Source organism: Rhinoderma darwinii, chromosome 2 (genome assembly GCF_050947455.1).
Source record: "Rhinoderma darwinii isolate aRhiDar2 chromosome 2, aRhiDar2.hap1, whole genome shotgun sequence".
Classification (NCBI taxonomy): domain Eukaryota; kingdom Metazoa; phylum Chordata; class Amphibia; order Anura; family Rhinodermatidae; genus Rhinoderma; species Rhinoderma darwinii.
Window position 1 is genome coordinate 391,291,068 of NC_134688.1, and position 26,198 is coordinate 391,317,265.

A 26,198-nucleotide genomic window follows, 5' to 3' on the forward strand; every position below is an offset into this window, starting at 1 on the left:
AATACTTAGTGTTTGCTATTCATGATTTATTGTTATGCAATCTCTAAGTGGATATAAGATCAATAATTATATGGCATATAGGCTAGGACTAAGGATATTCTGAAACAACATGCATTCTGTAGGGTTGTAAACTCTAATGAATACAATAAACTAATTCACAGAATAAACCTATTTTTTATTTGAAACAAACATAATTTATGTATCTATGTACACTATATGGATAAAAGTATTGGGACACCTACAGGAGCTTTTACAACATCCCATTCTAAATACATAGGCATTAATATGGAGTTGGCCCCCCTTTGCAGCTAAAACAGCTTCTACTCTTCTGGGAAGGTTCTCTACAAGATTTTAGAGTGTGTCTGTGGGAATTACCCATTCACTCAGAACAACATTTGTGAGATCAGACACGGATGTTGGATGATAGGGCCTGGCTCGCAATCTCCATTCTAGTTCACCCCAAAGGTGTTGGATGGGGCGGAGGTCTGGGCTCTGTGCGGGCCAGTCAAGTCCTTCCACGCCAAACTCACCCAACCATGCCTTTATGGATTTTGCATTGAGCACTGGGACACCGTCATGCTGGAACAGAGAGGGGTCTTCCCCAAACAGTTCCCACAAAGCTGGAAGCCTACAGTTGTCCAAAATGTCTTGATATGCTGAAGCATTAGGACGTCCCTCACTGGAACTAAGGGGCCTAGGCCAACCTCTGAAAATAACCCCTTATACTTTCTCGTCCAAAATTTACAGTTGAAACAATACAGTCAGGCAGGTAGCGTTCTCATGGCATTCGAAAACCCAGAGTCCTGTATCAGACTACCAGATAGAGAAGGGCAATTAGTCACTCAACAGAACACGTTTCCACTGCTTCGGAGTCCAGTGGGACCGTGCTTTACACCACTCCATGCGACGCTTTGCCTTGTGCTTGGTGATGTGAGGCTTGCATGCACGTGCTTGGCCATTGAAACTCATGCAGTGAAGCTCCCGGCACACAGTTTGTGCTGATGTGAATGCCTGAGGAGATTTGGAGCCCTACAGTTATCGAGCCAGCAGAGCTTTGGCAACTTATGCGCCTCACTGTAACTTTACGTGGTCTGCAGTTCGTGGCTGAATTGCTGTTGTTCCTAAACACTTCCACTTTACAATACTACCACTCACAGTTTATCATGGAATATCTAGGAGTGAAGAAATTTCACTTACTGACTTTGCAATGGTGGCATCCTATTACGGTACCACGCTGGAATTCAGGGAGCTCTTCAGAACGACACACTCTTTCACAAATGTTTGTAACGGTAGACTACATGTCTAGGTGATGATTTTATACACATGTGGCAATGGGACTGAATGAAACACCTGAATTCCATAATTAAGAGGTGTCTCCCAATACTTTTGTCCTAATATAGCTAATCGATCTATCTAGTGTGTATCTTACCACTAGGGTCATAATGTCCAACTTCACCTAGATCACCGTCACCAAATTCTAAACCGGAAAGAGAAAAAGACACAAAAAAAATATTTGCCACAATCTATAGGTGTGTGGTGGAAAAAAATAAAATAAAATTAAGCTAGGCTGAAATGTTGGATATGGGTGAATAAAAATCCTCACTTTCTTAATCACATCCTTGGAGTGCTGCCTCATTTGTATTTGAAGGGTCAATGCACACGATGCGTATAACATGCGGTTTGCCATCTACATGATGCAGATTTTATCTGCACGTAAATTGACCCGTGGTGCGTATTTTAAAATCTGCAGCATGTCAATTTATCCGCTTGCCCATTGTATCTGTCTAGTTTTAAAGAAAAACGCACCAAAATACGCAGCATCAAACCTCACCTATTTCTCGCATCAAAATGTAAAACCGCATCAAAATCACACCTAAAAACGCATTAAAAAAATGCACCATTACATGCGGTTTTAGCTGCAGTATTCTGTGCGTATACCTGCGGTTTTGCATATTTTCCGCGTCAAATTACGGAACGTGTGCATTCAGCCGAAGGAAAAAAAAAGGAGTGTTCGTCGGATCTTACAAAATAAAGCAGAACTTGTGGTCTACTGCTGCAAAATCAAACACCCCCCGCAGTCCTCCCCTTGCCCAATTATCTAATTACCATGTAATTGCAACTACATTACGTTACGGTTCAGTATATTAATATTTAAATGTTCCCTTCAGCAGACTTTCCCCAGAGCCGCCTATTGACACAAGCCTACTGTGTGTATAGATAAATCCAGACCTGTGTTCACACGCGTGCCCCATGCCTAAGCTTTATTTACATAAAACAGGCTTTAGGCCGTTTACAGTTTTGATTAAAAAAAAATTTTTTGCCCCAAAACAGTAGTGGAAGAAAAGAGTCAGTCTCCTCTTTTATATTTTGTTTGGATTCATTACTAGTTTAGGCTCCCTGAAAACTTAAACCAAAATGCAAAGAGGGAATGGGACCTTAAAATGGAGTTAAAGTGTAGCTAAACGTTCGACAAACTTCTGACATGTCATAGTGACATGTCAGAAGTTTGTATTGGTGGGGGTCCGAGCACTGAGACCCCCACCCAATCTCTAGAACAAAGCAGCTGGAGCGCTCATTTGAGCGCTCAGCTGCTTAGTTTCTGTTCTGCTTTTTCCGAAAAGCCGATGTATCCGTAGACCGATACATTTATTTCCGGAAATAGCGGAACAGACACAAAGCAGATGAGCGCTCACATGAGCGCTTCAGCTGCTTCGTTCTAGAGATTGGTGGGGGTCTCAGTGCCCGGACCCCCACCAATACAAACTTCTGACATGTCACTATGACATGTCAGAAGTTTGTCGAACGTTTAGCTACACTTTAACCACTTTTAAATCCGCCTTCTCAGCACAGGACTACAGATCTGTAGTTTTATTTTATTCTGCATCACTGTCATTATTTCACCCAAAAAATGATTCATCAATACCAAATCGAAAGAGGGACTAGTAGCTGGGTCTCTAACATATGTACGGAGCATGATTGAGGATTTTACTTACCACCTCCACCGCCTCCACCGTGACCTGGCTTAGGTTTCATAGTTGGCGGCTTGTGTGGGTCTTTAAAAAAATAAATAAAAACAAACTGTAAAATAAGTGGTTTTGTCTTACATTAGACATAGTAAAGAATAAAATTGTCAAAAAGGTGTATGCTTTTTAAAACTCAATTTTGATGGAAAACTATTTTGTTTTCGAATTTGGCATTTATTTTTATTTAGAGAGTACTATGCAATTCAAAATGAAATACAAAATATTGTACCTCTCCAGCAGTGATGAAAAATAGATAAAATGGTAGGGCAGACTATTTACAATCTGCTGAAAAAGGAAACAAAGTAGAAGTCATTCGAATAGTAGGTAGAGGACTGGAATGACCGCTCTATTGTCCTCTGACTAGGCCTATATCCAATGTTCACAGCTTAGATGGGTAAACCTGCTGCTCTGCTGGACTTATTATGGGGCATGTGTTTGGCATCTAGGAGATTTGTCGGCTATTATGGGAGTCCTGCCCTTTCCGGGAGAGTTGGCATGCGTGGTCATACAGTGCAATGCAGAACTCAGCATATCAGATGCACCAGAACATACTATGTCAGATGTAGTAGTGTTGAATATGTTCGATGTAGTAGTGCCGCACATCAGATGAGTATCAGACGCAGTAGTTTGTCAAATGTAATAGAATTGAGTTGATCAGACATAGTAGTGCTGAGATTATCAGTTGCAGAAAAATTGTATATGGCATACGTAGCAGGGCTTAATCAGATGATATGTAGTTGTAACTTTTTTTTAATCTTACCATCGACGCAGCCGTAGCTTTTTTTGCGGGCCGGGTTGTATTTTTTGAATACACATAATGTATTGAAAAACGTAAAAATATTTTTTGGGGGAAGAAATGAAAAAAACAAAAAAAAACAAAAAACAAAACAGCAGCAATTCCACCATTGTTTTTCGGGCGTTCGCCGTGCAGTATAAACTACATGTTAACTTTATTCTGCGGGTGAGTAAGATTACCTTGATCTCGTGTATTTTTATTTAAAATATTTTATTGCTTTTGCACAATAAAAAATAAATATATATATATTTATTCGTGTCGACAGTTGTGTAAAAAGATATGGTTTGCTGTATTAGCATAATAAAGATTACTTTTTAAAATTTAACAACTTCTATGGTAGCTGGAAAATAGGGCTTCTTTGCCTCTGGCATTGGTTTAAAGGCTTGTTTTTGCTGGACGAACCATAGTTTTCATTGGGACTATTTTGGGGTACATAGGACCTAATTAACTTTCTTTTTACATTTATGTAATCCAACTTGGGGGCCATTCAATAGCACACTGCAATGCTTCTGTATTGCAGTGTATTATGCCGGTCAGGGTTAATAATAATAAAAAAATAAAAAAAAAGGGAAGAAAGCAAGGAAGGCAGACAACCTGTAAAAATGTAATAAAATTAGCAAAAATACAAAATGAAAGGCAGGTGGCCAAGGATAGTAAAACAAATCCTAAAAAATTCTTCAAGCATATAAATGCAAAAAAGCCAAGGTCTGAACATGTAGGACCCCTAGATAATGGTAATGGGGAGTTGATCACAGGGGATCAAGAGAAGGCAGAGTTACTAAATGGGTTCTTTAGCTCTGTATATACAACTGAAGAAAGAGCAGCTGATGTAGCCGCTGCCAGTGCTGTTAATATATCGGCTGATATACTGAATTGGATGAATGTAGAGATGGTCCAAGCTAAATTAAATAAAATAAATGTGCACAAGGCCCCGGGACCAGATGGGTTACACCCTAGAATTCTTAAAGAGCTTAGTTCAGTTATTTCTGTCCCCCTTTTCATAATATTCAGAGAATCTCTAGTGACTGGTATAGTGCCAAGGGACTGGCGCAGGGCAAATGTGGTGCCTATTTTCAAAAAGGGCTCTAGGTCTTCCCCGGGTAATTATAGACCAGTAAGCTTAACATCCATCGTGGGGAAAATGTTTGAGGGGCTATTGAGGGACTATATACAGGATTATGTGACAATAAATAGCATAAGTGACAGCCAGCACGGTTTTACTAAGGACAGAAGTTGTCAAACTAACCTAATCTGTTTTTATGAAGAGGTGAGCAGAAGTCTAGACAGAGGGGCCGCTGTGGATTTAGTGTTTTTGGACTTTGCAAAGGCATTTGACACTGTCCCCCATAGACGCCTAATGGGTAAATTAAGGACTATAGGTTTAGAAAATATAGTTTGTAATTGGATTGAGAATTGGCTCAAGGACCGTATCCAGAGAGTTGTGGTCAATGATTCCTTCTCTGAATGGTCACCGGTTATAAGTGGTGTACCCCAGGGTTCAGTGCTGGGACCACTATTATTCAACTTATTTATTAACCCCTTAACGCTCCAGGACATACTATTATGTCATGGTAAGTGCATCGTTCGCGCTCCATGACATAATAGTATGTCATGGAGTAAACACGGCGCCGTTCGCGCGGGGCGCGTGCATGAGCTGTGATAGCTGCTGTTTCCGACAGCAGACTATCGCTGCTCAATGTGCCGGGACCGATCGCTGTGTCCCCGCAGATTTAACCCCTCAGAAGCCGCGTTCAATAGCGATCGCGGCTTCTTAGGGGTTAATCCGCCATCGCCGGCCTGCTACACGATAGCGGCCGGCGATGGTGACTATGGCAACCGGACACCAAAAAATGGCGTCCGGCTATGCCATAGACGGAAGCCTAGTGGGTCCTGACAGAGTCAGGACCCACTATGCTTGCTGTCAGTGAGTAGCTGACAGTTCTAATACACTGCACTACGCATGTAGTGCAGTGTATTAGAATAGCGATCAGGGCCTCCTGCCCTCAAGTCCCCTAATGGGACAAAGTAAAAAAGTTAAAAAAAAGTTAAAAAAAGTTGTGTAAAAATAAGAAAATAAAAGTTTTAAAAGTAATAAAAGTAAAAATCCCCCTTTTTCCCTTGTCAGTCTTTATTATTAAAATAAATAAATAAACAAATAAACTATACATAATTGGTATCGCCGCGTCCGTAACGGCCTGAACTACAAAATTATTTCGTTATTTATCCCGCGCGGTGAACGCCGTAAAAAAAATAAATAATAAACCGCACCACAATCACAATAGTTTGGTCACTTCACCTCCCAAAAAATGGAATAAAAAGAGATCAAAAAGTCGCATGTACCGAAAAATGGTACTGATCGAAACTACAGTTCGTTACGCAAAAAATAAGTCCTCGCACGGCTTTTTTGAAGGAAAAATAAAAACGTTCTGGCTCTTACAACATGGTAACACAAAAAGTGAATGATTGTTTACAAAACTTATTTTATTGTGCAAACACCATGAGACATAAAAAAACTATAAACATCTGGTATCGCCGTAATCGTATCGCCCTGCAGAATAAAGTGAATATGTCATTTATAGCGCACGGTGAACGCTGTGAAAAAAATAGAACAAAAAAACAATAGTAGAATTGCGGTTTTTTAGTCACCGCGCCACATAAAAATAGAATAAAGACTGATCAAAAAGTCGCATGCATGACATGAAAACTGCAATGGATTCCTCAAGGTCTCTAGTTTCCAAATTGGGGTCACTTTTGGGGGTTTTCCACTGTTTTGGCACCACAAGACCTCTTCAAACCGGACATGGTGCCTAATAAAAAAGAGGGCTCAAAATCCACTAGGTGTTCTTTTGCTTCGGAGGCCGGTGCTTCAGTCCATTACCGGCCCGAGGGCCACGTGTGGGATATTTCTCTAAACTGCAGAATCTGGGCAATACGTATTAAGTTGCGTTTCTCTGATAAATCCTTTTGTGTTATAAAAAAAATGGTATAAAGAGGATTTTCTGACAAAAAAAAAAAAGTAAATGTCACCTCTATTTTGCTCTAAATTTCTGTGAAACCCCTAAAGGGTTCATAAACTTTCTATATGCTGTTGTGAATACTTTGAGGGGTCTAGTTTCTAAAATGGGGTGTTTGATAGGGGTTTCTAATATATGGGCCCCTCAAAGCAACTTCAGAACTGAACTGGAACCTAAAAAAATAAATAAATGAGGCAATACTTCGCTTCTCACATTATACTGATAATGAGTCGTGCCCACCCCGAGATGACCCCATTTTGACCGTTTGTATAAACGGAGACCCCTATTAGACCGTTCAAGTGCCCGGTTTTCCCAAGCATACACCCCCGAGAATTGTATTTCTATTGATGAGTCCCTGGTACATTTTAAAGCGAGGGTTCAATTCCGCCAGTACCTGCCGGGTAAGAGGGCAAGGTATGGCGTGAAGATGTCTAAGCTGTGAGAGTGCATCAGGGTATACCTACAGGTTTAGGATATATGAAGGAAAGGACACCCCCAAACCAGACTGCATCCTGGACTACAATAGGTACATGGGAGGGAAGGACTTGTCAAATCAAGTCCTGAAGCCCTACAGCGCCATGCGGTGTGGTATAAGAAGCTGGCCGGGCACATCATACAGATAGCTTTGTACAATGCGTACGTGCTACGTCGATGTGCAGGCCAGACGGGAACTTTCCTGGAATTTCAAGATCTAATCTTTAGGGACCAGGAAGGGGGGGCACCCAGTACTTCTGGAAGCGGGGCCACACGCATCGTACCAGGGCAACACTTTCCAGGAGAAGTTCCCCAAACCGGTGGAAAGGGAAAGAGTCAAAAGAGGTGCAGAGTCTGCTATAAGAGGGGGATAAGGAAGAACACAATATACCAATGTGACACGTGTCCCGAAAAAACAGGGCTCTGTATAAAAGATTGTTTTAAAATGTATCATACATCCCTTGATTTTTAATTTACCCTGATGCACTCCGCACAGCTTACCCCCCTCATCTTTCCCTTCTGAGCCCTGCTGTGTGCCCAGGCAGCTGATAACAGCCACATGTAGGGTATTGCCGTACCCAGGAGAACACACACTACAATTTAAGGGGTGTATATCTCCGGTGGCGCATGCTGGGCACACTATATCGGACACTGACATGCCATATATATATATATATAAAATTGCAAATTTCACTCTGCACCATCTGCTGCGCATTATCTTTTACACAGTACCTGTGGGGTCAAAATGCTCACTACACCTCTAGATGAATGTCTTAAGAGGTGTAGTTTTTAAAATGGGGTCACTTCTCGGGGGTTTCAACTCTACTGGTACCTCAGGGGCTTCTGCATACATGACTTAGCACCAGAAAAGCTCCAGTAGGCCAAATGGTGGTCCTTTCCTTCTGAGCCCTCCCATGGGCCCAAACGGCAGTTTATCACCACAAATGGGGTATTGCCGCACTAAGGACAAATTGGGCAACAAAATGGGGTATGTTGTTCCTTGTGAAAATAAGAAATTTTGATCAAAAATTACATCTTATTGGAAAAAATATCTTTTTTTTCATTTCACAGCCCAATTCAAATAGGTGCTGTAAAAAAACTGTGTGGTCAAAATGATAACAAAAACCATAAATGAATTCCTTGAGGGGTGTAGTTTCCAAAATGGGGTCACTTCTGGTGGGTTTCCATTGTTTTGATACCTCAACACCTCTTCAAACCTGGCATGCTGCCTAAAATATATTCTAATAAAAAAGAGGCCTTAAAATGCACTAGGTGCTTCTTTGCTTCTAGGGCTTGTGTTTTAGTCCACGAGCGCAGTAGGGCCACATGTGGGACATTTATAAAAACTGCAGAATTTGGACAATACATATTTAGTAGTATTTCTCTGGTAAAACCTTCTGTGTTACAGAAAAAAAATTAATAAATTTGAAATTCAGCAGAAAAAATGAAATTTGCAAATTTCATTTCCACTTTGCTTTAATTCCTGTGAAATGCCTGAAGGGTTAAAAAACTTTCTATATGCTGTTTTGAATACTTTGAGGGGTCTAGTTTTTAAAATGGGGTGTTTTATGGGGGTTTCTAATACATAGGCCCCTCAAATCCACTTCAGAACTGAACCGGTACCTTCAAAAAAAGGCTTTTGAAATTTTCTTAAGAATATGAGAAATTGCTGTTTATGTTCTAAGCCTTGTAACGTCCAAGAAAAATAAAATAATGTTCAAAAAACGATGCCAATCTTAAGTAGACATATGGGAAATGTGAACTAGTAACTATTTGGGGTGGTATAACCGTCTGTTTTACAAGCAGATGCATTTAAATTCTGAAAAATGCTATTTTTTGTAAATTTTCTCTAAATTTTGCAATTTTTCACAAATAAAGACTGAATATATGGACCAAATTTTACCACGAACATGAAGCCCAAAGTGTCACGAGAAAACAATCTCAGAATCGCTTGGATAGGTTTAAGCATTCCGACGTTATTACCACATAAAGTGAAATATGTCAGATTTGAAAAATGGGCTCTGAGCCTTAAGGCCCAAACTAGGCTGCGTCCTTAAGGGGTTAATGATATAGAGGAAGGGATTAATAGCACTATTTCTAGTTTTGCAGAGGACACCAAGCTATGTAATATAGTTCAGACTATGGAAGATGTTTGTGAATTGCAGGCAGATTTAAACAAACTAAGTGTTTGGGCGTCCACTTGGCAAATGAAGTTTAATGTAGATAAATGTAAAGTTATGCATCTGGGTACCAACAACCTGCATGCATCATATGTCCTAGGGGGCGCTACACTGGCGGATTCACTTGTTGAGAAGGATCTGGGTGTACTTGTAAATCATAAACTCAATAACAGCATGCAGTGTCAATCAGCTGCTTCAAAGGCCAGCAGGATATTGTCGTGTATTAAAAGAGGCATGGACTCGCGGGACAGGGATGTAATATTACCACTTTACAAAGCATTAGTGAGGCCTCATCTAGAATATGCAGTTCAGTTCTGGGCTCCAGTTCATAGAAAGGATGCCCTGGAGTTGGAAAAAATACAAAGAAGAGCAACGAAGCTAATAAGGGGCATGGAGAATTTAAGTTATGAGGAAAGATTGAAAGAATTAAACCTATTTAGCCTTGAAAAAAGACGACTAAGGGGGGACATGATTAACTTATATAAATATATTAATGGCACATACAAAAAATATGGTGAAATCCTGTTCCATGTAAAACCCCCTCAAAAAACAAGGGGGCACTCACTCCGTCTGGAGAAAAAAAGGTTCAAGCTGCAGAGGCGACAAGGCTTCTTTACAGTAAGAACGGTGAATTTATGGAATAGCCTACCGCAGGAGCTGGTCACAGCAGGGACAGTAGATGGCTTTAAAAAAGGGTTAGATAATTTCCTAGAACAAAAAAATATTAGCTCCTATGTGTAGAAATTTTTCCTTCCCTTTTCCCTTCCCTTGGTTGAACTTGATGGACATGTGTCTTTTTTCAGCCGTACTAACTATGTAACTATGTAACAACCTATTAGACCAGGGGTCTCAAACTCGGCCGGGTAAGTGGGCCGCATATAGAAAAAATGGGAAGTTGACGGGCCGCATTACTTTCAAATTTGATACAATACAAAATTATTGTTAATCAATTAATTATTTGAACTACTATAACACTACATTACTATAATAACAATACTATATTACTATAATAATAGGACTAGGTTTAAAATTTGTGAGATTTCTCCACGTGCTTATTTCAACAATCCAGCTTTCCAGTTTAAGTGTCGCTAAATGCAGTCCGGTGGCTCAGTTAGCACACATGTCAAGATTGGGAAGCCCCTTTTTAGATAGTGCCCCAGTGCCCTCTGTGGATAATGCAACACACCCCTAGATAAGGCCACAGTGCCCTCTGTAGATAAACCAGTGCCCTCTGTAGAGGCTGCCCCAGTGCCCTCTGTAGAGGCTGCCCCAGTGCCCTCTGTAGAGGCTGCCCCAGTGCCCTCTGTAGAGGCTGCCCCAGTGCCCTCTGTAGAGGCTGCCCCAGTGCCCTCTGTAGAGGCTGCCCCAGTGCCCTCTGTAGAGGCTGCCCCAGTGCCCTCTGTAGAGGCTGCCCCAGTGATGTCAGGGGCTTGCCCAGAGCTGGAGTCCCGGAGCAGAGCCGCTTCTGGCACTCTGCCTGGGATTCCAGCTCTGCTCCTGACATCACTGTCCATATATGGACAGAGATGTCAGGGGCAACCCCAGAGCTGGAGTCCCAGGCAGAGCGCTAGTAGGCTCTTCCTGGGACTCCAGCTGTGCTCCTGACATCACTGGGACTCCTGCTCTGGGGAAGCCCCTGACATCATTGTCGATGTATGGACTGCGATGTCAGAGGCTTCCCCAGAGTCCCGGAGCAGAGCAGATAATAGCGCTCTGCCCGGGACTCCGCTCTGGGGAAGACCCTGACACACTGTCCATATATGGGCAGCGATGTCAGGGAATTCCACAGAGTCCCGGAGCAGAGCCGATACTAGCGCTCTGCCCGAGACTCCGCTATGGGGAAGCCCCAGACATCGCTGTTCTTATGTGGACAGCGATGTCAGGGAATTCCACAGAGTCCCGGAGCAGAGCCGACACCAGCGCTCTGCTCGGGACTCCGGCTCTGGGGAAGCCCCAGACATCGCTGTTCATATGTGGACAGCGATGTCAGGGAATTCCAGAGTCTCGGAGCAGAGCCAATACTAGCGGCTCTGTGTCCCGCGGGCCGCAGATGACAGCCCCAGGGGCCGCATGCGGCCCGCGGGCGGCGTGCTTGAGACCCCTGTATTAGACCCTGCCATTGAACATGAGTGAATTCGATTTTCAAATACATATTTTCCACACACACACACACACACACACACACACACACACACACACACACACACACACACACACACACACACACTTGTAAAATAAAACTTACCATCTCCTCCCAAAGCATCTCCCAAGTCAAAATCTGCAACAAACCAAGAAAACAAAAGATAAAGTTTAGGATTTGAAGCAGAACTGTGTTTACTATAAAAATAACTAGTCATGAGATTGCATAAACGGGCTGATAGATCAGAGAGGATCTAAAGAACATATTACTCAGGAGTCCTGATGGACAGCATTTATACCATGAAGAATAAGGGTATGTGCACATGGGGCGGATTAACTGCGGATTTCATGGAGGAATATTACAGCAGATTACAGTAGCAGCAAAGTAGAAGAGATTCGAATAAATTTCATCCGCACGCTAGAGAAAAAAAAAATTTGCATTTATTGACCTGCGGTGCTGATTATTAATCCGCAGCATCTCCATTTATGCTGTGGAATCTTTGCACTTTTGTTGCATTATTTTCCCCATTGAGTTCAATCGGGAGGTAAAAAACGCAAAAAATAGCAAATCTGAAAGAGAAAACCCTTTTTCTAGCTTAAAGGACGGATGTCGTGAAAATTTTTTTTTATATATTTGCTTTTAGTGTTTTATTTTAAAAAAAAATTGGGTGTTTGTGTTTTCCTTTTTTTATTTTCTAACTTTTTCTTCACTATGGGGGCTGCCATTTTTTTTTTAATCTCTGTATGTGTCGATTAACGACACAGACATGGAATACGGCACATACATCCCCATAGAGAATGCGAACCGGAGCCGTTCCATTCACTATGGTGTACGCAGTCTGTGTGGGAACGGCGCATGCGCCGCTCCCACACAGTCCAAATGGAAGGTCTTCGGCCGAGCGACATCCGGCGCCATTTTCTTGTGGACCGGAAGCCGCGGCCGGACAGTAAGAGGACTACTTCCGGTCGCGGCTTCCGGACATGTGTTCTGAAGCAAGCACTAGGAGCGGAGGGAGAGGCGGCGGCAGGAGCAGGTAAGTCATGTTTATGTAGGTTTTTTGTGTTATAACCACTGTATCTAATCCTCCTACACTGTGTATTCGCTCAAAAAATTGTGGCACACAGTGTAAGAGGCTTGAACATTCAATCCCCCTCCTTTCTCCTGGCACTAGACAGGATAAGGGAGGGGGGATTCTGTGAGCTCACTAGAGCGTGTGTGTTTACACCAAATTTGCAGCATAAAGCAATGTGGTTGCTTTACCACATGCCAATGCTGCAATTTTGGGAATTGCTCCCTCTAGTGACCAGCACAGGGAAATGTTATAAATGAGAATCTAAATTTATAATATATCCTGACTTGCGAAAAAAAATTAAAAAAAAAATTAGAACAAGGTCTAAATCATGTATATAACTGTTTAACTAAAAACGACACATTCCCTTTAAATTTAATAAAAGCAAGTCTATACTTACTTCCCTGGTGTTGTCATAGGGACGGCTCTTTGTTCCCCCAGGTGTCCGTACAGCCGGCCTCCTGGAATGACTTTTCATCCCATGTGACTGTGGCAGCCAATCACGGGCTGTAGCATCATCACAGGAGACCAGAGGGATGAGTCCCTATGCCGATGCCAGTGAAGTCATGTATTGACAGCAGCAATTCCAGCCAAAAATCTGCACCACAATTTGGTGCTGTCTTCTGGCTGGCATAACATGTGTGTTTTAGGTCGGATACGCTGTGTACTTTTACGCAGCGTAACCCACCTGTGTGAACATACCCCAAGTGTGAATAGAACTTTTTATGCATTGCTTTAAAAAGGAACGGACGGCTCTCCTGACAGGTGTTTAGGAAATGCTTGCAAATTCTGGAATACATTTTCACCAGATGTTGCAGTAAAAAGTCTACAGTGAAATAGAAAAAGCACTGCATACACTGCGTTTTTGTTTGTGCCATTTTTTGCACTCCGTTTTAGTTTTTATTTCCCCCAAAACACAGTATACGCTGGGTGTGGCATTTCCCCCCCATCATTTTCTCCATAGGACTTAAAAAAATGCAAAGAAGTACGACGAATGTAGAAAGGGATGCTAAATAACCACTAATAGTCAAAAAGTTACTTTCAAAAAAGTAACTTTTCATGTACATTAAAAATGCATGTTGGTTTTAGTAAATGCTAGCATTCACCGTGAAATAAATTTGGAGCACCTTTCCTTAGAACTCGGTTGTTGCTCTGGTATTCCTCCTGGAAATGTATGAATAAATTGACAACTGGGCACCATTTACCTTGTCAATGGGGCAAGTCCCTACACACTATAACACTGTCTAATTATTGCTTAGTGTCACTCTATACAAAAATACACCCAAATGACAAGGTAAATGGTAACATCCAGTTGTTCATGTATTCATACGTTTTCCGGAGGAATGACACAGAAGTCTAAGAAAAGGTGCTCCAAAAATGTGATTTCATTGTGAATGCAAGCACTTACTCCAACCAATGTCGGGAGAGCGGATAGGTGTTCTGTGAAAACACATTAACCCTAAAATACAGAGCTTATAAAATGATCTATTAAGAAAAACAGCTGCTAATATAGGGCACAATTATGTATGTAGGGTTCTTTTACACCGGCCAACATGGGCCGTGAAAACAAGCGCCGATCAACGAGACAGCTCGTTGACCGGTGCTCATTTGCTCCTTTTACAAGTTCGGATCGCTCAGCCCCATACATTACCATCATGTGGGTTTACACAGGGAGATGTGCTGCAGACAACCATAATATTTAGTGTTGCATAAATCACGTGACCAGCCGATAAATGAGTGTTTGCTCGTTCGTCTGCGGATGATTGCGCGGTTTACAAAGGGCAATGTTCGGGAACAAGCGTTCATATGAACATTCCTCTGCCCGATCATTGGCTCGTGTAAAAGGGCCCTTAATCTTTCTTCCTGTCAGTAATCCAATAGAAAAACCTCTATTCTATCCAAAAATTGCAGATTGCAGAGCTCAAATTATTATATTCAACTAAACAGCAAATCTAGGTAAGATCAGCCTTTGGTTTACTGTACTTTCACAGTGACTAAGTCATTAGTAATTAGGTCAAGTAAATTTAGGGCCCTTTTATCACATGAACGCTCATTCGCGAACAGTACACTGTGTAAACATGGCAACGATCAGTTGACGATCAACCAATGAACGAGCGGTCTCATTCATCGGTGCTCGTAATTACGGCCCATATTGGCCGATGTAAATGGACCCTTAGTGCCTGGATGAATAATATAAGTTTACAGCAAGCAGATTTAGGGATGAAACTACTTACCCTCTTCACCACCTACATCTGGTTGAGGTTTTGAAGTTGGCTTCTTGGGTATTACTTTAAAACAAAAGAAAAAAGAACTTGCATTACCACACAAATCTCAGCCGCAGTATTTTATGTCAAGGAAGAAAGCAGTTTCTCATTTCAGCGCAGCGTGTGTTTTTCTGAGCCATCTCCCAAGAGCCGCTCTCAATAGTGGTCATACACCAAAGATGAAACCTTTAGAGCAGATTCTATGAACAGGCAATAAAATGTCACTGGGTAACGCCCCATTTAAAGAGCACGTTCAATCTCTTAAAATTTGCCACTTAGCATTTTAAAAGTAATGGAAATAACTTTTTGCGGCCTTTTTTAGTAACTTTAGTGTCGTTTTGTGCATTAATTTTTTCTTGCATATAGGGGGAAAAAACAGGGAAAACGCCAGACCCAGAAAATGCTGTATGGATGTAGTGTTTTTTTATATTTGACTATAGACTTTAACGTAACATCTGTCAGCATAAAAAAAATAAATAAAAAAAAGCGCTGTTAAAAAAAGAAAAAACACTTGGGCCACGTTCAGACGTGGCGGAATTGCTGTTGAATTCCGCGGCCGGTTTTTTACATTTGTTTCCATCCATTTTTAGGAAACTTCGTCCAATAAGAAAATAACTGTGCGGAAATTCGACTGCAGTACAGATTTTTCCCTCTGCAGCATGCTCATTATATTGCGGAGAAGAAGCGGAATTTCACTGCGGATTTCAGCCTTTGCAATGCAAAAACGGAAATCTGTGGCGAGTCCGCTGTGTTTTCTGCAACGTCTGAATTACCTGTCAAATATGCAATTTGGTGCAGATTCGTTGCGTAATTGCCCCGAATCTGCACCAACATTTGCAGCGGAAAAACTCTGCCAAGTGTGAGTGTGACCTCAGGGCATGTTCACATTGCGCTAACGTGTCAAATACTCTGAATTGCTTTTTAAAATACAGGCATTTTTTACGCGTTTGCAACATGATTTTTTACATGTTTTGCAAGTTTTTTGGTGCTTAGGACTCCCACTGACTATGGGAACATTTGGCACGTTTTACGTGTCAAAGAGTTGACCAGATGCTTCTTTTTTACACTTTGTGCACGTATATAAAACAAAAAAAAACAAACAAACACGCGTTATACGTACTAACTGCACTTTCCCATTGACTTAAAGAGGCTCTGTCACCAGATTTTGCAAGCCCCATCTCCTATTGCAGCAGATCGGCGCTGCAATGTAGATAAAAAAAAACGAGCATTTTTGGCCAAGTTATGACCATTTTTATATTTATGCAAATTAGGCTTTCTAAAGTACAAGTGGGCGTGTTTAAAGTTAAAGTACAAGTGGGCGTGTTTAAAGTTAAAGTACAAGTGGGCGTGTTTAAAGTTAAAGTACAAGTGGGCGTGTTTAAAGTTAAAGTACAAGTGGGCGTGTTTAAAGTTAAAGTACAAGTGGGCGTGTTTAAAGTTAAAGTACAAGTGGGCGTGTTTAAAGTTAAAGTACAAGTGGGCGTGTTTAAAGTTAAAGTACAAGTGGGCGTGTTTAAAGTTAAAGTACAAGTGGGCGTGTTTAAAGTTAAAGTACATCTGGGCGTGTATTGTGTGTTACATCTGGGCGTGTATTGTGTGTTACATCTGGGCGTGTATTGTGTGTTACATCTGGGCGTGTATTGTGTGTTACATCTGGGCGTGTATTGTGTGTTACATCTGGGCGTGTATTGTGTGTTACATCTGGGCGTGTATTGTGTGTTACATCTGGGCGTGTATTGTGTGTTACATCTGGGCGTGTATTGTGTGTTACATCTGGGCGTGTATTGTGTGTTACATCTGGGCGTGTATTGTGTGTTACATCTGGGCGTGTATTGTGTGTTACATCTGGGCGTGTATTGTGTGTTACATCTGGGCGTGTATTGTGTGTTACATCTGGGCGTGTATTGTGTGTTACATCTGGGCGTGTATTGTGTGTTACATCTGGGCGTGTATTGTGTGTTACATCTGGGCGTGTATTGTGTGTTACATCTGGGCGTGTATTGTGTGTTACATCTGGGCGTGTATTGTGTGTTACATCTGGGCGTGTATTGTGTGTTACATCTGGGCGTGTATTGTGTGTTACATCTGGGCGTGTATTGTGTGTTACATCTGGGCGTGTATACGTCTTTTACTAGCTGGGCGTTGTGAATAGAAGTGAATGATGCTGACGAATCAGCATCATCCACTTCTATTCACAACGCCCAGCTAGTAAAAGAAGTAAACACGCCCCGATGTACACACACAATACACGCCCAGTTGTACTTTAGAAAGCCTCATTTACATAAATATAAAAATGGTCATAACTTGGCCAAAAATGCTCGTTTTAAAAAAAAAAACAAAAAAACGTTACTCTTATCTACATTGCAGCGCCGATCTGCTGCAATAGGAGATAGGGCTTGCAAAATCTGGTGACAGAGCCTCTTTAAATGAGAAGTTTAAGGTAGCATAGAGTAAACGCCGTGTGAACAGGGCCTTACAATGTGGCAACCCAAAAACTTTTTTTTTTAATGAGTTTTTCCATCGACTGAGCTGTGTGAGGGCTTGTTTATTAGCTGGGCGAACTGTAGTTTTCCTTAGGATTATTTTGGGGTACATCGGACTTGATTAACTTTTTTTAAAAAAATTTTTTTGTAGTTCCACTAGGGGGCCATTCAATAATACACTGAACTTTGAGTGCTGTAACTTCATTTATCTATTAGACATGGATCGAGGTCTAGTCTGTATATCCTGTGAATATGTCATAAATGTCCCTGATGGGTAAACCCCTTTAAGTACAAAGGGAAAGTGAAATTCCGCAACGAATAGAAAGTCTTGCTGTGGAAAAGCTGCGCATTCGCATCAAAAATCGCAGGTAAGAGGATTCACTTTAAAAAAATAAAATTATGAAAAAAACAAAAAACAAAATTTGTAGCAGGGTGGGGATAACATTTTTCAAACTTCATCCACTTTGCTGCTGCGGTAATACGTTGCTCATTTTTCATCTGCAAATGCGGACGGAAATTCTGCAATTACGCTACGTGTGCCTAAGACTGCTTTGCAGTGAAAAGACACTAAGGTCTTGCTCACACAGTGCAGATTTGCTGCCGATTTGAAAGCATTTTTTTTTTAAGCCAAAACCAGAATTGGATCCAGGAGAGCAGACCTGCAGGGCATTCCTTCATATTTCTTCTGTTTAAGTTACGTTCCTGGTTTTGGCTTGAAAAAAAAAAAAAATACATGCAAAATCTGCACTGCGTTAAGGATTAAAAAAGTAAAAAAACTAAAATTCAACTGAATGTCCTCAAGGGAGTGTATTATGCGCCATCTACGGGAGGAGGTTCCATCTACGGGAGGAGGGTGCCGATATCTACAGAGGGGTGATATCTACATGGGGGATGCTATCTACATTGTGGGGGGGGGGGGGGTGGGGTCAGAGGGAGCCCCTGAAGTCACGGTCCATGACCAGTTCAGTTGTGAAGTGGCTTTGAGGGCCTTACATATTAGAAAACCCCAATGTCACCCCATTTTAAACTGCACCCCTCAAAGTATTCAAAACAGAATTTAGACAGTTTAAAAGCTCGTTAAACTATAGGAAGGAAATTGAGGCTAATGATTCCTCATGTAAATGGATATACTACATGTCTTGTATTGCATGCTTACCGTACTAGATTTTAAGCAATATTATGATAAAGAAAAAAAACAAAACTGTATTACAATATAAAACTATTTAATCTGTAGTAAATAAATCAATAATTTGCAGTGCAGTAAATAAATCAATAATTTAACCGCCAAAGTGTGTATGTGTGTATGTGTGTGTGTATGTGTGTGTATGTATGTGTGTATGCGTGCGTGTGTGTATGTGTGTGTGTGTGTGTGTGTGTGTGTGTATGTGTGTGTGTGCATACACACACACATACATAATCTGAATTTAATTTAATGCTTTTTTCATTAGTCCTCCTAGGGGACTTAATCCCTTGCCGAAGTATACTTATCTCAAAGCCAAGAAGGGGGAAGTATGAAGCATGTTACAGCCGACACTTCCCTAACAAGCCCAATCCCATTATTTTAACCCCTTAGATGCTGCTGTTAATAGCGACCACAGCATCTAAAGCGTTAGAAAGAGTGGGGGGGGCACGACCCCCTCTGACAGCCCATCAGCCCCTCTACGACGCGATCGTGGAGTGCCGACGGTTGGCATGGCAGCCTGGGAAAAAAATAAATAATGAATGGCCTCCAGGTCTATCATCTTTGTACCTCTATTAAGCCCTACATTAGTATTGCAGTATATCGTGCAAGCGATCACATTCTTCAAGTCCCTTAGGGGGACTAGTAAAAAAAATTATAATAATTTTCCCCATCGACTTCATTGGTATCGCTGCATCCGTAAAAGTCTGAACTACCCTTCTCAACATTGACCTTCTAGGTGTTGAAGTTTCAAACAGTAAAGTTATGCAAAACTGAGGAAGTAGCAGATATTGCTAAGATCTGCAAACAATCAAAGGCTATTATGGTGCACAGCAAGCCAGCAATGGTAGTCTATCCTCTTCAGTGATGTCACGCTTTTGTCTCGGGCGGAGATTGGTCTGGAGACGTTCACAAGGGAACTGTATTATGGTGTGGGGTGGCATAATGCACAGTAGCCAGACTCTTCTAATCTTCATTACAGGCACACGAACAGCTCCGTGTTACATTGATTTGGTCGTGGAACCAGTGGTACGGCCATTTTTCCAAACCGTCTCAGCAGTTTATCAACAGGACAACACCAGGCCGCATGTTGCTTGTGCTACTGTGAGCAGCCTGATTGGGCTAAAAGTGCTACCATGGCCTGCAGCGTCTCCGTACTAGTCTCCCATCGAGCACATCTGGGACGTCATTCAGCGTGGCATAACATTCCTCAGACAACCATTAATAACCTCATTGATGGCATGCGAAGACGTGTAAGTGCGTGGCGCTCATACGCTATACTGAACAGACTTTGTATTGAGTCCGTACACCGCTACATTTATTTCCGGAAAAAGCCGAACAGACACAAAGCAGATGAGCGCTCACACGAGCACTTCAGCTGCTTCGTTCTAGCGATTGGTGGGGGTCTCAGTGCTCGGACCCCCACCAATACAAACTTCTGACATGTCACTATGACATGTCAGAAGTTTGTCGAACGCTTAGCTACACTTTAACCACTTTTAAATCCGCCTTCTCAGCACAGGACTACAGATCTGTAGTTTTATTTTATTCTGCATCACTCATTATTTCACCCAAAAAATGATTCATCAATACCAAATCGAAAGAGGGACTAGTAGCTGGGTCTCTAACACATGTACGGAGCATGATTGAGGATTTTACTTACCACCTCCACCGCCTCCACCGTGACCTGGCTTAGGTTTCATAGTTGGCGGCTTGTGTGGGTCTTTAAAAAAATAAATAAAACCAGTTATTTTACAGTTTGTTTTTGTCTTACATTAGACATAGTAAACAATAAAATTGCCAAAAAGGAGTATGCTTTTTAAAACTCAATTTTGATGGAAAACTATTTGGTTTTCGAATTTGGCATTTATTTTTATTTAGAGAGTACTATGCAATTCAAAATGAAATACAAAATATTGTACCTCTCCAGCAGTGATGAAAAATAGATAAAATGGTAGGGCAGACTATTTACAATCTGCTGAAAAAGGAAACAAAGTAGAAGTCATTCGAATAGTAGGTAGAGGACTGGAATGACCGCTCTATTGTCCTCTGACTAGGCCTATATCCAATGTTCACAGCTTAGATGGGTAAACCTGCTGCTCTGCTGGACTTATTATGGGGCATGTGTTTGGCATCTAGGAGGAGATTTGTCGGCTATTATGGGAGTCCTGCCCTTTCCGGGAGAGTTGGCATGCGTGGTCATACAGTGCAATGCAGAACTCAGCATATCAGATGCACCAGAACATACTATGTCAGATGTAGTAGTGTTGAATATGTTCGATGTAGTAGTGCCGCACATCAGATGGGGAAGAAATGAAACAAAAAAAAAAACCACCAGCAATTTCACCATTGTTTTTCGGGTGTTCGCCGTGCAGTATAAGCTACATATTAACTTTATTCTGCAGGTAACATTACCGTGATCTCATTTGTATTTTTATTTAAAATATTTTACTACTTTTGCACAAAAAAAAATAAATTTTTTTTATATATATATATATATATATATATATATATTTATTTTTGTGTCGACAGTTGTGTAAAGGCTTGTTTTTGCTGGACGAACCATAGTTTTCATTGGGACTATTTTGGGGTACATAGGACCTAATTAACTTTCTTTTTACATTTATGTAATCCAACTTGGGGGCCATTCAATAGCACACTGCAATGCTTCTGTATTGCAGTGTATTATGCCGGTCAGGGTTAATAATAATAAAAAAATAAAAAAAAAGGGAAGAAAGCAAGGAAGGCAGACAACCTATTAGACCCTGCCATTGAACATGAGTGAATTCGATTTTCAAATACATATTTTACACACACACACACACACACACACACACACACGTGTAAAATAAAACTTACCATCTCCTCCCAATTCAAAACCTGCAACAAACCAAGAAAACACAAAGATAAAGTTTAAGATTTGAAGCAGAACTGGGTTTACTATAAAAATAACTAGTCATGAGATTGCATAAACGGGCCGATAGATCAGAGAGGATCTAAAGAACATATTGCTCAGGAGTCCTGATGGACAGCATTTATACCATGAAGAATAAGGGTATGTGCACATGGGGCGGATTAACTGCGGATTTCATGGAGGAATATTACAGTAGCAGCAAAGTAGAAGAGATTCAAATAAATTTCATCCGCACGCTGCAGAAAAAAAATATTTGCATTTATTGACCTGTGGTGCTGATTATTAACCCCTTCCCTCTTTGGCCACTTTTGACCTTCCTGACAGATCCTCATTTTTCAAATCTGACATGTTTCACTTTATGTGGTAATAACTCCGGAATGCTTTCATCTATCCAAGAGATTCTGAGACTGTTTTCTCGTGACACATTGGACTTTAAGTTACTGGCAAAATTTGCCCGATACATTCAGTATTTAATTGTGAAAAACACCAAAATTTAGCGAAAAATTGCAAAAATGTGCATTTTTCTCAATTTAAATGTATCTGCTTGTAAGACAGGCAGTTATAATACACAAAATTCTTGCTAATTAACATCCCCCATATGTCTGTTTTAGATTGGCATCGTTTTTTGAACATCCTTTTATTTTTCTATGACATCACAAGGCTTAGAACTTTAGCAGCAATTTCTCACATTTTCAAGAAAATTTCAAAAGGCTATTTTTACAGGGGCCAGTTCAGTTGTGAAGTGGCTTTGAGGGCCTTATATACTAGAAACCCCCAAAAAGTCACCACATTTTAAAAACTTCACCCCTCAAAGTATTCAAAACAGCATTTAGAAAATGTCTTAACCCTTTACACATTTCACAGGAATTAAAGCAAAGTAGAGGTGAAATTTACAAATTTCATATTTTTTTGCAGAAATACATTTTTAATACAATTTTTTTTTTATAACACAGAAGGTTTTACCAGAGAAATGCAACTCAATATTTGTTGCCCAGGTTCTGCAGTTAAATGAAATATCCCACATGTGGCTCTAGCGTGCTACTGGACTGAAGCATCGGCCTCAGAAGCAAAGGAGCACCTAGTGGATTTTGGGGCCTTACTATTGTTAGAATATATTTTAGGTACCATGTCAGGTTTGAAGGGCTCTTGCGGTGCCAAAACAGTGAAAATCCCCCAAAAGTGACCCCATCTGGGAAACTACACACCTCAAGGAAATTATCTAGGGGTGTAATGAGCATTTTGACCGCACAGGTTTTTTACAGAAATTATTGGAAGTAGGCCGTGAAAATTAAAAAAAATTCAAAGAAAATGTAGGTTTAGCTAATTTTTTTATCATTTCCACAAGGACTGAAGGAGAAAAAAGCACCACAAAATTTGTAAAGCAATTTCTCCCGAGTAAAACAATATGCCACATGTGGTAATAAACGGTTGTTTGGAGACACGGCGTGGCTGAAAAGGGAAAGAGCGCTATTTGGCTTTTGGAGCTCAAGTTTAGCAGGAATGGTTTGTGGAGGCCATGTCACATTTACAAAGCCCCTGAGGGGACAAAACAGTGGAAACCCCCCACAAGTGACCCCATTTTGGAAACTACACCCATTGAGGAAATTATCTAGGGGTATAGTGAGTGTTTTGACCCCACAGGTTTTTTGCATAAATTATTGGAAGTAGGCCGTAAAAATGACAAATCTAAATTTTTTCAAAGAAAATGTAGGATTAGCTAATTTTTTCATTTCCACAAGGACTGAAGGAGAAAAAGCACGGTAAAATTTGTAAAGTAATTACTGCCGAGTAAAACAATACCCCACATGTGGTAATAAACGGTTGTTTGGAGACACGGCGTGGCTGAAACGGGAAAGAGCGCTATTTGGCTTTTGGAGTTCACATTAAGCAGGAGTGGTTTGCCGAGGCAATGTCACATTTGCAAAGCCCCTGAGGGGACAAAACAATGAAAACGCCCAAAAAGTGACTCCATTTAGGAAACTACACCTCTTGAGGAATTCATCTAGGGGTGTAGTGAGCGTTTTGACCCCACAGATGTTTCATAGAACTTATTAGAATTGGGCAGTGAAAATAAAAACAATCCTTTTTCTTCAATAAGACGTAGTTTTAGCGCAAATTTTCTCAACAAATAAAGGAAAAATAGAACCCAACATTTTTAAAGCAATTTCTCCTGAGTACGGCAATACCCCATATGTGGTCAGAAACTGCTGTTTGGGCAAACGGCAGGGCTCAGAAGGGAAGGAACGCCATTTGGAGTGCAGATGTTGCTGGATTGGTTTCTGGGCGCCTGTGGGCCCAAAACAGTGGAAACCCCCCAGAAGTTACCCCATTTTGGAAACTACACTCAACGCATTTACCAAGGGGTGTAGTAAGCATTTTAACCCTGCAAGCGTTTTGTAGAAATTAGTGTGCACTCGATGTTGCAGAGTGAAAATGGGATTTTTTTCCATAGATATGCCAATATGTGGTGCCCGGCTTGTGCCACCATAACGAGACAGCTCTCTAATTATTATGCGGTGTTTCGCAGTTTTAGAAACACCCTACATGTGACCCTAATCTTTTGCCTGGACATATGACAGGGCTCAGGAGTGAAGAGTACCATGCGGAGTGGAGGCCTAATTTGGCGATTTACACAGTATTGGTTCACAACTGCAGAGGCTCAGATGTGGAATAATAAAAAGTAACCCCTGAGAAGTGACCCCATTATGGAACCTGCACCCCTCAAGGCATTTATTAAGGGGTGTAGTGAGCATTTTCACGCCACAGGTCTTTTCCATAAATGAATGCACTGCGGATGGTGCAAATTAAAAATGTATATTTTTCCCTAGATATGCCATTCAGTGGCAAATATGTCATGCCAAGCTTATGACGCTGGAGACACACCCCAAAAATTGTTAAAAGGGTTCTCCCAGGTATGACGATGCCATATATGTTGAAGGAAACTGCTGTTTGGGCACACTGTAGGGTTCAGAGCCGAGGGAGCACCATTTGGCTTTTGGAGAGCGGATTTTGCTTGGTACTATATTTGTTTGAGTATTGCTGGTGTTTCCATTTATAATGTGGGGGTACATGTAAGCGGAGCGGAGTATATAAGGGGCATAGTCAGGTGGTATAATAATGGGGTAAAAAAATAAATAATAAAATGATCCATAGATGTGTGTTACGCTGTAAAGCAATACTTTCTGCACAGGCTGGTGTCGCACTGATAAATGGGGCCCTTTCTTATGCCCCTTTTGATCCACACTCCGCACCTTTGTAGTTTGGGGAATTTTGCTGGGAAAGTGTTGTCCTGGTATAATACGGGCACCGTCGCTTCCAACGGATATGTTTGGGCTCTCCCCTTCCTGGTTCCCTAATTTCAGAAGAAATGTTCCCCTCGGGCACAACTGCATATTTCTTTATTTCCTGACTTATTGGAGCCATAACTAATTTTATTTTTTCATAGACGTAGCGGTATGAGGGCTGTTTTTTTGTGGGACGAGCTGTAGTTATTATTGGTACCATTTTGGGGTACATGCAACTTTTTGATCACCTTTTATCCTATTTTTTGGGATGCAAGGTAAACAAAAAAAACGCAATTCTGGCACAGCTTTTTTCGTTTTTTTATACAGCGTTCACCATGCGTTATAAATGACATGTTAACTTTATTCTGCGGGTCAGTACGATTCCGGCGATACCTAATTTATAGCACTTTTTTATGTTTTACAACTTTTTGCACAATAAAACTACTTTTGTAAAAAGAATGTATTTTTTCTGTCGCCAAGTTGTGAGAACCATAACTTTTTAAGTTTTTTATCGACGGAGTTGTATGAGGGCTTGTTTTTTGCGGGACGAGCTATAGTTTTTATAGGTTCCATTTTTGGATATGTGCGACTTTTTGATAACTTTTTATTCTAATATTTGTAGGGCAAAGTGACCAAAAAACAGAAACTCTGGTAAAGTTTTTTAAGTTTTTTTTTACGCTGTTCACCGCGTGCAATAAATATTATAATATTTTGATACCTCAGGTCGTTACGGTCGCGGCGATACCAAATACATATGGTTTATTATTAGTTTTCAATAATAAAGGACTTGATAAGAGTAAAAGGGGGATTGTGTTTTATTTGATTACTTGAAACTTTTATTGTTTTCAAACTTTTATTTTTGTTTGCACTTTTTTTTTTACACTCTCTCAAGTCCCACTTGAAGGTCCAACGGTCAGTTTTTTTTTCTTTCTAATACATTGCACTACCTATGTAGCGCAATGTACTAGATCTGTCAGTCATTCACTGACAGCAAGCCGATTAGGCTTCGCCTCCCGGCGGGGCCTAAATCGGCTTCCGTAATGGCAGAGCAGGAGACCATTGTGTCTCCTGTTGCCATAACAGCAGTCGCCAGTCCCGATTGCCTGTCAGGGCTGGCGATCTGCTAGTAACCACTACGATGCAGCAATCGTTTTCGATTGCGGCATCGAAGGGGTTAATGGCAGGGATCGGAGCTAGCTCCGGTTCCTGCCATTACAGGTGGATGTCAGCTGTACAGTACAGCTGACTTCCACCGCTGATGACGCCGGATCAGCTCCTGACCCGGCGCCATCTTGCCGGCAGCTACGGAAGCCGATCAGGCTCCACAACGGGGCGAATCTTGACCGGCTTCGGTGCTAGGCAGACCGGGAGGCCAGT

At 41.3% G+C, this 26,198-nt stretch overlaps 1 protein-coding gene across 4 annotated transcripts in view; it reads right to left on the reverse strand.

The window, feature by feature from the left end:
• CD99 (CD99 molecule (Xg blood group)) overlaps positions 1-26,198 on the reverse strand; it is a 67,672-nt gene that overhangs the window by 26,790 nt on the left and 14,684 nt on the right. For 2 of the 4 annotated variants that reach the window (XM_075850776.1, XM_075850773.1), the window contains exons 4-9: positions 21,483-21,503; positions 20,287-20,346; positions 14,931-14,984; positions 11,733-11,765; positions 2,994-3,053; positions 1,430-1,477 (exon numbers count right to left, since the gene is read on the reverse strand). In XM_075850776.1, the coding sequence (XP_075706891.1) occupies positions 1,430-1,477; positions 2,994-3,053; positions 11,733-11,765; positions 14,931-14,984; positions 20,287-20,326 (235 nt within the window). In that variant the 5' untranslated portion in view covers positions 20,327-20,346; positions 21,483-21,503. Of the gene's footprint in view, positions 1-1,429; positions 1,478-2,993; positions 3,054-11,732; positions 11,766-14,930; positions 14,985-20,286; positions 20,347-20,545; positions 20,603-21,482; positions 21,504-26,198 lie in introns of those variants that run through there. The other 2 variants (XM_075850775.1, XM_075850774.1) reach the window with 2 other exon arrangements.